Here is an 11,491-nt window from a genome sequence, read left to right on the forward strand (position 1 = left end):
GCACGCTAAATCACTCTAGCAGCCTTCCTCTTCCCTGAGGTATTCCCAAGCCTCATGCTGGTAAAGATAAGCATACTCAGACTATAACAATGTACCATTGTTTGTGACTTGATATGAAAGTTTAATTCAACAAATATAGGAGAACAAAGAGAGACCACCAGTGCCCTTTTTCTGACGCAAGTTCTTCCCTGGCTTAGTCTGTGACAAACAAGCTCCCTACCTTCTAAGACAAGAGTAGGGAACCTATTTCCCTCCTGATGTTGGTGGGACTACAACTCCAATTGACCCCAACGCCTGGCATGGAGGTCCCACCATCGGAAGAGCTGCAGATTGCCCTCGGCTGGTTGAGCCCATCTTTTGTTGCTCACTGGTGCAGAAGCACAAGAGTGATGTCTTGTTTATTCTGTAAGGCCACTATAGGGAACTTGCAGCCCTCAAAGTGCCGATGAACAGCAGATCCCCAAACTCCTTGCCAACACAGCCACAGATGAGAGATGATGGGAGCTGCACAACAATAAATCTGGAGGGGTAACACGTTATCTGCTCTTGGATCTTAGATTTATCTCAGAACAGAGAGAAATCCATTTTGTAAGAGCTTGTGTTTATAAAGGGAAAGCCCCCACCTCTCTCATGGAAATGTGTTTTATCTCTCAACCTTATTACTGGCTCATGTAAAATGAAATATATATATATACATTTATCTATAAAAACCACAATCCACCTGCTTGATAAATGCTCAGTCTTGTGCTAGAAGCAGTATTTAAGGGAGAGAGTGCATTTTCTTCAAAGTAGCATGGGCCAGGGGGAAAATCTTTTCTTAGTCTTCACACAGGGAGTCTACTTTTTGATAGTGCACATGCTTCTGGCTTCCGCTTGGGCAGGTAAATAAATGGTCTTCTCAGTCACCCTTGAACCTGAAGCAGCAACTATTGCCTTGAATGAATAGCACTGGCTGATCTGAGGAGGAAGCTGGACTCTTGCACACACTGGCTGATATCATCTTCATTCAGCCCCAGGGTAGTGAAGGAGGCCTGTATCAACTCAGTCTTCAGTCAGGACCAGTAGTCTCTCCATCTACTGACCAAGCCTGCTTGCAGACCACTGTAGCAGGTTTAAGAAGGCAAACCTCTATTGACAGTGTTGAAGTTCAGGTTCTTTTCCCCATGACCACATCTCCTTGGGCTTTCCTAGTTCATCTTTCTACATCCCAGAGGTCAGGAAAAAAAAAACAATGTTCAGAGCACCAATGTTGTGTGTTAGGAGAAAAAGCAATCTCTTCATGGCTTGGGGTTTGCCATCCTATTCCCCATGTGTCATAGGCGCAGTAATCCAAAGTGCAAGGTAGTGTGATCTTTCACATCATCAGAGTGAATGGCGGTCAATGCCTACAGAAAGGAATGAACAAAGTTAGGATTACAGGAGGCAGGAGAGCCTGGACCCTCCTTCCTCTCCCTTATTGAAAAACAGCAGCTTTTAGCCACAAATCCATATCCTACTGGACTGTTCTTGGCCTTCTAGCTCTGAAGCGGGGAACTTACAGTCCTCAGCTTAATTTAGTGGGGTTGTCGGCAGGACTGCAAAAGCTCTCTATTATGGATCCATTTATAACTCTAGCAACAGTGACATACCCCTTTGCCAGCAGCCCTGCTGGGAAGGGGCATCAGGGAGAAACAGAAGAGTTGGCACCTCCCCTGCTGGTTTCAACTCACCCACCAACACCCCCTCTGGCCCTCCTACCAGATCACCCATCCCTGCTCCAATGGAGAAATCTGAAGACTGTCTAGATGAGCAATCCTTTGTGCACCAGCCGTAAAATACTCTAAGCTGCTTAGAGCAAAATTAGGGTGGGAGTTACAGCAGTCCTAACTGAGTGGAGATATGGGTCTAGATTCAGATAGCTAAGCCCAGCATTTTAGCCACTGGCATCCTACAACAAATCTTCAACTCATTCCATTATAAACTAAATAGCCAAGAACCAAAATAGCCCAGTGGCAACCTTGCATTTTCTGTCTCATGCCCACTGTATTAAGATGTAGAAGCGATTTCCCAACAGAAGTTGAGAATGATAGTTCTCAAGCCGGAATGGAGATAAAGACAGAAAGAAAGGCACTTCACTAGGTAGCTTCTGCACACTCTTCATTTTCTTTCTAGAGCAGGGCTAGGAGGCTTCTGGCCCTCCAGATGTCTTGAACTTCAACTCTCAGGAGCCCCAGCCAGCCACACCAATGATAAGTGATTATGGAAGTTGTAGTCCAAAGGAATTAAAGGGCCAGAACTCCCTTACTTACATTCTAGCATGACTCCACATGATCCACCAACCTCCCTCACTTTTTAACTGCAGTTGGTCTGTATGCCATTCATCTTTAAGGCAGGGAATGGATGCTAACCTGCTACATATGTTGCACATGAATCTCACCACCACCTGACCACACACAGAGAGCTAGCTATGGGAAGGGGGCAGTGGTGTGAGCCAGTCAGCCTATGGCACCATGGAAGACCAAGGAAGATAATTTGTTCTGGGGCAAGGCAACAAAAAGCCTTAGGCAGAGGCAACATTGTGTGTGTGTCACCAACCCACCTGCCAGTAACCTGCCTGAACATATCCCTGTGCTAAGTGCCAGTTAGTCACATGGTTATTCCATCAGCTCAGTTGCTTCAGCTGTATTATTGCTATATAATATAACAGCTCATCTACCCTAAGTCCTCTTGGCTCCAGACTGAAGCTGGAGAATTTCCAGGCTTCCTGATATAATTGAATTCCAGTTCCTACCATCCTTAAATCTGGCTAAGGCTGAGCACCACAAGTTCCCTATTCCTGCTCTAGGAAAAGGCTGGCTTCAAAGTAAAAGAGGAAGTTTCTTGACTTCTTTTTCCTGGCTGTTGCTCTCAACCATCTCTGTGACACTCTCACTGGAAAGGTGAAAAAGTCAAGAATAGCTTCCAAACCAACTCAGATGATAAAAAATACCACCAGCAGCCTTGATTCAATGCTAATAATCCAGTATAGTGGACCTATACAACTGGAGGGCTTGCTTTCATGTAAATGAGATGAAAGGGTCAACCATAGGTAAAGAAAATACTGTATTACTGTATAGAAGACAAGGGAATTCCTTATGCACTTGGCCAACATTGAGCAGCATCACACCCATGAGATGAAAAACAAGCATGGGGAGCAGGGCTGGGGATAAGCAGGATGTGCTGTGGTTTAGCTTTATAATAAACTAAATTTCAGGATTACATGAAAAATACTGTATTAAACTAAAGCAGAGGAAATGCAAAATCTGTAGCAGAGGGAGAGTGTGTGCTTTTGGAGACAGACACTGTTTACTTGCCACTTGCAAGGGCATTGCTTCTCAGTACAGTATCAGCCTCTCATCTAGTTGAACACTTTATTATTGTAATAGGAGACACCATATTTTATATACTCATGATGCAGTGACTGTTCTGGCATTGTGTTGTCACTTATTGGGAAATAAGTGGGGAAAGCATATAATTTTTCTATGACTACTGTAAAGCTTTATTATGGCTAGGATTATGAAAAATGTAGAAGGGCTGCTTATGAGTGAGGTACTACACAGGTAATGGAAAATGATATGCAGTCATAAAATCCCCATCACACATGTAGTGATGGGAACTGAACTAGCTACAGGTTTGGCAGAAAAGAGAGGATAGCTGAGTGAAAATATTAATTCACAATATTATCCATCACCAGTGTAAACAGTAAATCCCATGGCCATAATCTGGTGGCCAGGACAGCTGGAGTATTCTGGGAATTTAAATCAAAAAGCTAACGTTTCCACCTGAGTGCAGACATACGTATTTGAAGAACTATGTGGAGCAATGATATAATATATCAAACTACTGATGTTCTTGGACTTCAAATCACATCAGCTGAAGCCAACATAGCCAATAGTAGAGGACGATGGAAGTCCAATGACATCTAGCAACATCCATCATCTCATATGGAAGAAGAATATTGCAGAAATGGAAAAGGTAAAAAAAATAGGAACAAAAATAACCAAAGGTTTGGAGCGGTTCTCTCCTGATAAAAGGCTTTTAAAATGCAGCATTTTAGCTTAGAAAAAGCTAAGTGAAGGAGGAAGGAGACACATTAAATGCTTCTAAAATTACGAATGACAATGGGAAAGGTGGATAACACTTCCATTTTTCATAACTCTAAAGCTCCAAGTCATTTTTTTTAATGGATTATGATCCAGGATGGACAAAAAGAAAATATTTCATACTTAATGGAATTAAGTCACTGCCCAAAGGGGAAAGGGCACCCTAGAGGATGAAAGGCAGGCCTCGCATGTGCTCTTCATTGTGCTGGTTAGGTGAAACCCCAATGTTCAGAGGCAGTTATACTACTGAATGCCCCCTTGCTGTGAGGGCACATGCCTTTCATGCCCTACTGTAGACCTCCCAGAGGGACTGAGCTAGCCACTGTGGGAAACATGATGCTGGTCCACTGAACCCATTCACCAAGACTCCCTGTCTTTTTTTACTCCTATATTAATAGTCTTGGGGGAACTTCAACAGACCTGTGAACCAATTCTCCTGCCCTGGCTTGTAAGTGGCTAGAAGTCCCCTGGCGTGGCCACACACCTTGTCTTCAAGGGGAACTGTGCTTCTTGGAATGCGATTCTCCTTCAGTGTGTGGGTGGAACTGGTGGTGGTGGAGCTTCTGGGGACTCCAGGGGCCATCAAATCAGGAATGAGTCACAGGCAGCCTGTGGGCCATGGGTTGCCCCCCCTTCATGGGTAGTGCTTTTTCTGTGGGTCTACCAGTACACAGCCAATAATAATAATAATGAATACACAATGCCTTGCAATGGCATGACAAGGAGAGTGTGACACATCACAAGTAACATTACATAATCTAGTCAAAATGCCCATGCCATTTCTGGAAACACAGTAGACAGAGGACTCCTGACTGCAACAAACATATTGGCAGCCTAAAACCCAGCTGGAGAGGGACATTTTCTCCTAGTGAAAAAAATGTGTTAGGAGAATGGTGCAGATAGACAGGGCTCTCTTTTTGCAATAAGAAGTGAGGTGAATATGCAAAATTCCAATAATATTTGCCCAAAAGAAATCCAGGTGAGACCTAGGTAGAACCATCTGTTTTCATATCCCAAAAATGGTTTGGATTGCTGTCTGCAGGGAAGCCATCCGGCTCTTCGTTACTCAACTCTTTCCATGCAACAAAGATTACATCTCCATCTGCAGGTGCGTGCAGTGCAAGCAACAAGAAAACACTATCATAGAACATCTGAACAGATAAAGGATGAAAGGGAAGCAGCTAATTTTGTGTCTGCACATGTCTCAATCCCCATAAGGCTACTGTCATGTCCATGATCCAGAGTGCTGGCCTCCCTTTGGAGCTGGCGTCTGGCACTAGACAGAAATACAGACCTGGCTTCATCGGACGGACAAGAGAGACCCAGCAGCAAGGCAAAAACGAGCAGCAGGGAAGAGGCTCAAGAGGCCAAGGCACGGGGCCTACCTGAGCTGGAGAGAAGCGGAGGAAATGGAGGGTACAAATGGAGGAAGGATGGAGCGTCGAGCAGCTTAAGAGTTTAGGGCATCGATACCTGCAGGCGTGAGCACCAAGGCTTGGAGGATGTCAGAGAGGGACACGATCCCCCGCGGGGCATTCTTCTCATCCACCAGAACCAGGCGATGGACCTGCCAGAGGAGTGAGCCATACACCATCACAGAGAGAACAACAGCAGTGGGGCAAGCAAATATCAATTTGTGAAATCCAGAAGGAAGGAAGAGGGCATTTAGAAAACCCTTGTCAATATTTCCGTTAGGCATGGTGGCATCATTATCCCCATAATCATCATCATCACTGATACATTGGATCCATACTTACTCACACCTAGAATGAATTCACTGAAGCCAATGGAACATAAAAGTTAGTCATGAGTCCCTTAAGTCCCATTGGCTTTAATGGGTCTGTTTGACACAGAGTATTTCTGCGTTATACGGTTATACAAATCCAGTACTCCTATAACTGACACAACTCCTATTTATGGGATTCTGGCATCTGTAATTTGGTGAGATGCCTAGAATTTTCTGCTACAGAACTCAGGAGCTATCTAGCAGAGAGAACTCTAGGTACTGCTAAGTATATAATTATTATGTTTTTTTAATTGTTGTTCTATAATGATCCCTTTAATAGAGCTGGGGGTGGGGCTAATGGTATGTTTTAGGAATAGAGCATTCTGGGAACAACACGGTTAGGTACAGGGAAGCTGATGGCACCGTATGCAGCCACACAGCAGCCTGAAGGAACATAGATGCCAAACAATAATTTCAGGGTCGCTTCACACATCACACCATTTTCAAATGTACACGTATACATGTGGTCTGGAAACATCCGTTGGCTGCAAATCCTTGCACGTGATATACAGCTGTTTCCAGCCAAACACCAAATGTAGGCATGTGGCACAGGGTACGAAAAGCAACCTCTGGGTTTGTGCTGGATGGCAACAAACAGGTGCTTGCTTCTCCACAGCCCTTTCCCGCACACCATGGGAGGCTTCCTCTTGAAACATCTGTCTCTTGTGGGAGGGCGCCAAGCATTTCCCCCTCTGAAGCCCCTTACAAGGGGTTCATCGGCAATAGCTTCTCCCTCCCCCAGATGATGTCCACAGGCACCCTTTGTTCTTCGCTGAAACATTCTACAAAGGGCAGCCCTTTCTTTCCTCCCTAATTCCGCCACAAGAAATGTCCCTTCTCCAGAGCTTGGAGAAGTTCCTTTTTTTGGACTGAAGCTCCCAGCCTTCCACAGCCAGCCGGCAAGGCCAAGAGCTGCCCTGCCTGGGGAATTCTAGGAGCTGTGGTTCCCCAAAAAAACCAATGTCCAAGCTTTCCCCACGATCTGGATTAAAGCAGGACCTCCAATAAGAGTCCCATGAGCTTCCTGCAGGTTCTAGGGACCTAAATGCAACTTCCAGTACCACCACCAGAGCCCACCAGACCTCCCAGTACCTCTCAGTTTAAAAACTATTTTTGGGGAAGAGCTGACTCAAAAAGACTCCTTTTGCCCACTAGGAAGATGGAAGCCATTTTCTCTTGATTTCTCTTTGGGAGGCACAGACTTTGCCACCCCATTGCTAGAGACCCCCTTTTAAAGCCCTTGGGTTGCTAAAAGATGAAAACAGGTTTTCTCAGTCTAAAATACTAATGTTCTTTTCTTTCTGAGAAATTTTTCAAGGGTGGGTGGGAGTCAATATGGATATCCAGGATTCAGGGTTAAGTGTGTGCAAGCCCTTGGCTTGTACAAATCAGAGATCACCTATCACTGGATTCAAACTCTTTCCTTAAACAAGCAATCCAGTAGGTACTGGCTAATACACAAGGCACCATAATACCAAGATGTGAAACTGCCTCTGAGCTCCAGGCTAAGATTTAGAAGCAAATAAAGTTGGGTTGCAGGGAACAGGTGACAATGAACCTGCACATGCTCTGGCTTACTATACATCTGGGGTAGCATTCTGTAAACAAAGCCTTGCACAAGGAGCCTCTGGACTAGTTAAATGCTGCAACGGGCTCTCCGTTGTTCCACCTGGCTCCTTCCTATTACAGCTTGGACCTCTTTCCCCCCCGCCCCACGTCAAAATGGCTGCCTCCTTTCTTTCTTGCAAAAAGGAGTGCCTCATAGTCTACCAGTTTACCATAACTCAGAATCTCCAGATGTTGTGTGGACTATAACTGTCATCATTTCCAATGACTGGTCATGCTTCTTGGGGATTACACGAGTTCTTGTTCGACATCTGTTGATCTAAAGTTGGGAAAGACTGACCTAGTGTGCTGGCTATTTAACTTGAGGAGGCACCATAACCCCCTTGAAGGAAAACAGATCAGGGACATGCTTCTTTACCAGACGGATACGTACCTTCTACATCAGAAATACATCCACACTTACAATTCTTAGGCAAATACTTACGGCCTACAACTGCAGGTCTTCCATGAACAATCCCTGCTATGCAGACATGTTGAAAAAAAGAGACATGGCAAGCATGTGGCCTTCTAGATGAAGTTGAACTGGAAATGTCATTGTCCCTCATCATTAGCTAGAATAGCCTGATGGAAACTGTAGTCAACAAATATCTGGAATGCTACACATTCCCCACCCCTGGAAACAGCAGAATCCATCACAGGGCAGACTAGAGACTAGCTGAATTAGAATGTGACACTGGGCATGGCTTGCATCACCAGCAAGCGGAGATGGAGAGGTTAAAGGTGACGTTTAAAGGACACAAAATCTAAAACTATATTCAGAGACCATGTTGAAGTAAGAGAATAAGATGTTTCCACCAGGTAACTATTAAATAAAACCCTGCCCTTCCCTTCCCCTCCATGCCCTCCTGCTGTCATACCTGCTCTTTGGCAATGCGATCGATAATCTTTTCCAGTGTTTCATGCGGGTGGCATGTGAGCACCCCCTCTAAGCAAATCGAACGCTGTTTCAGTGCTTCTCCCACACTAATGTCCAGGTTGTTGTACGACTTCTGGGCAGCCAAGTGCTATGGAGAAGAGTGAGCCCAAAACATGAACAAGGGAATCAGAAGAGACATGTTGGGTCAAACTGGCAGAAAACATAGCATTACCAGGGACAATGCCCATCTTGATCCCGCTTTACTAGAGTGGACCTCTAGTAAAGCGGGATCTGTTTACTAGAGTACACAGATGACTCTGAAATTTGCATTGGAGGAATGATGTCAATTTAGGCCCTGGGTCAAACTGGCAGGTGAGTGCATAAACATCTTAAGCACAGTGTTTCTAAAAGTTACTTTATTGGACTATAGCTCCCAGAATCCGTCAGTGGGCAGTTTCACCATGTGGGCTTTTGAGAGTTGTCGTCCAAAAGGCAACTCTCCCAAACCCTCCACAGATATACCACTTCAATTGGGAAGCAACTGGCTACCATGGATCATGCTACCACCACCACACACTCCACTCTGCCTTTTTTTACAACTCATTTTAGATTCCTAATATGTTACAAACATACCAGCAGGCAAGCAAGAAACCAAGCTTCATTTTAAATAAAGGCAAGCAGGACAAAGTACTCAGAGCATGTAATATTTCACATTTCAAATTCAAATAATGAGTATCGGAATATGGTGGAGTTTCTTTCCGATGCCCTGATGTTAAAATAGATATATTTGGAAATACACACCGTTTTGTTGTAGAAAAGGACCATATATTTGGATGCCTCTTACCCTGTTTGTGCCCAGCCAGTTGCCTTGACTATAACATTACTTTTTGAATATAGGGGGGAAAAGGAAGTTATCTATGCAAGAAACACTGGGCCCAATTGGTGCCAATATGATATACCAGGGCTGGTTGCCACTGCCCCTTTTCCCTGGTTGAGCACAGGGGATGGGTGCCCCTTCAATTCCAGCCCTAGTGGCACCCTTTGTTGTTTCCAGCAAAACCATGGCTCAGCCATCTCAAGCTGGTCAAATGCTCCTTGCAAGAACTTCTTTATGAAACACAGCACCACTGGACACATGCAAACTCAGAAAGACATATACCCATAGGCAAACAATGCATTTACAGACAGCACAGTCATAAGAAGATGACATAATGTTTGTTTTGACACGGGCATATGTCTGAGCAACTGTATTTGCAAACAAAGCCCATTTTCGCTCTGTGATGATCCACAAAACAAAGGAAGTTAATGTACAAAATTTGAGATGTGCAGGTAGCTCCTGCTGTGACAATCAGCTATTTGACAGCATTGATTTCCTTTTCTCGTCGTCGTTTAGTCGTGTCTGACTCTTCGTGACCCCATGGACCAGAGCATGCCAGGCCCTCCTATCTTCCACTGCCTCCCGGAGTTGTGTCAAATTCATGTTGGTTGTTTCGATGACACTGTCCAATCATCTCATCCTCGGTCGTCCCCTTCTCCTCTTGCCTTCATACTTTCCTAACATCAGGGTCTTTTCCAGGAGTCTTCTCTTCTCATGAGGTGGCCAAAGTATTGGAGCCTCAGCTTCAGGATCTGTCCTTCCAGTGAGCACTTAGGTTTGATTTCCTTTAGAATTGATAGGTTTGTTCTTCTGCACTAGTTATCCATAATGCATTGTTCGGCCCACAGTTATTCAAGTGGACCTCTTATCTCAAATAAGCACAGCACCCCCTAGAAGCAACGTAGGAGGACAATCTTCTTAGGCCTGGTTATTAAGTAAGTCTTTTCCCCATATTCATTTCATCTCCATCTCCTGTGTAACCCACTGCCAGCTTATTCTGACTTTAAGACAATATTCCTCATTATCTGACAATTAAAACCTGGAGGGGGCTGTGCCATACTTACAATCACATCAAAGCGGGAGTAGAGACCAACTACACTCCCTGTAAAGAGAGAGAAAGGAAGAGGGTATTAGAAATTATTCTGATACCCCACTTCATAATGTCAGTTCAGACATTTTATTGTCTAAGAATCGTGATGAACAAAATCTAGATAAAAACATTAAGTAATAATATATTGCAGACCATAAATTAGATTAATATATTGTTCTGCACAGTTGACTTCCATGGCAATTAAGGTGTCTGCATGAATACCTTTCAGAGCCTTGGCAGTTAGGGTTGTTTGATATGCAAAATGAATAAATCTTCAAGAAAATATTTCTATCTTGCAAGGATAACAAGATCTGCCCTATGGATCTCTCCCAAAAGTTGGGATATAGATGATAGTGGCACAACATGAAATGTCCTCAGCCTCACCCAAGCCACAAAAAGAGAGGTGTTGGTTTCGTGGAAGCTACCTACACCTCCTATCCAAGAAAGCTACAGTTCAATAGCCTAGTTCTATAAATGCAGCATTCTGCAAAGCAAAAGCAAGTAATGTAAGAACCCTATGCCCTGGTTATTGCTCTATCCATATAACAAGCCATAACTTTTTTTCCTGACCTCCAGAATAACAAAAAATGTCAGGTGACAATTTCTGTAGAAACTACCGGAGAGAGTAATGTGAAGAAGAGGAATGCTACATATAGCTTTTCAGAGAAAAGGCAGAATATAGATGGACTAATAATTAATTAGTTCGGTTTGCAGAGTTTAAGACATGGGGTGATGAAAAAGAATGCTTATGGCCTGAGCCCATAGAACGCGGACAATGAAACTGCACAGAAAAAAAACAGCCATGTGGAGCCCCCTCCCCAACACACCAGTACCTTTCTCATTAATGACAGGCAGTGCTGAGACTCTGCGATCCACAAATACCTCCAAGGCTGTGTAGACAGGAGCTGACTCCAGTACCATTGCAACGTCCCGGAAGGTGCCAATCCCCAGCTCCTGGATGGTTCTCTGTAGGAAGCGTGGCTTTGGAAGCATGGCTCCCTGGGTGACCAAAGAAGAGATGGTGGGAAATCAGAAAATGGCCTCTCCCTAGCCCACTGTGGAGGGAGACACACAGAAAGGTCCTTAAAAGAGGGATCAGAGGTGCCTGGTAAAGGCAAGCACAATGGGAGCATTG

The 11,491-nt window shown here is 44.4% G+C and overlaps 2 protein-coding genes across 5 annotated transcripts in view; one reads left to right on the plus strand and one right to left on the minus strand.

The window, feature by feature from the left end:
- LOC144585996 (uncharacterized) overlaps window positions 1-11,491 on the plus strand; it is a 338,930-nt gene that overhangs the window by 302,443 nt on the left and 24,996 nt on the right. The gene's annotated exons all lie outside the window — the stretch shown is intronic.
- PRKAG3 (protein kinase AMP-activated non-catalytic subunit gamma 3) overlaps window positions 98-11,491 on the minus strand; it is a 29,356-nt gene continuing 17,962 nt past the window's right edge. For 2 of the 4 annotated variants that reach the window (XM_020792087.3, XM_078383446.1), the window contains 5 exons: window positions 11,190-11,355; window positions 10,331-10,368; window positions 8,391-8,537; window positions 5,595-5,688; window positions 98-1,385 (listed from right to left, as the gene is read on the minus strand). In XM_020792087.3, coding sequence (XP_020647746.3) covers window positions 1,363-1,385; window positions 5,595-5,688; window positions 8,391-8,537; window positions 10,331-10,368; window positions 11,190-11,355 — 468 coding nt within the window. In that variant the 3' untranslated portion in view covers window positions 98-1,362. Of the gene's footprint in view, window positions 1,386-5,506; window positions 5,689-8,390; window positions 8,538-10,330; window positions 10,369-11,189; window positions 11,412-11,491 lie in introns of all 4 variants that reach the window. The other 2 variants (XR_013540661.1, XR_002300404.3) reach the window with 2 other exon arrangements.

The sequence above is a fragment of the Pogona vitticeps genome, chromosome 1, assembly GCF_051106095.1.
Source record: "Pogona vitticeps strain Pit_001003342236 chromosome 1, PviZW2.1, whole genome shotgun sequence".
Taxonomy (NCBI): Eukaryota; Metazoa; Chordata; class Lepidosauria; order Squamata; family Agamidae; genus Pogona; species Pogona vitticeps.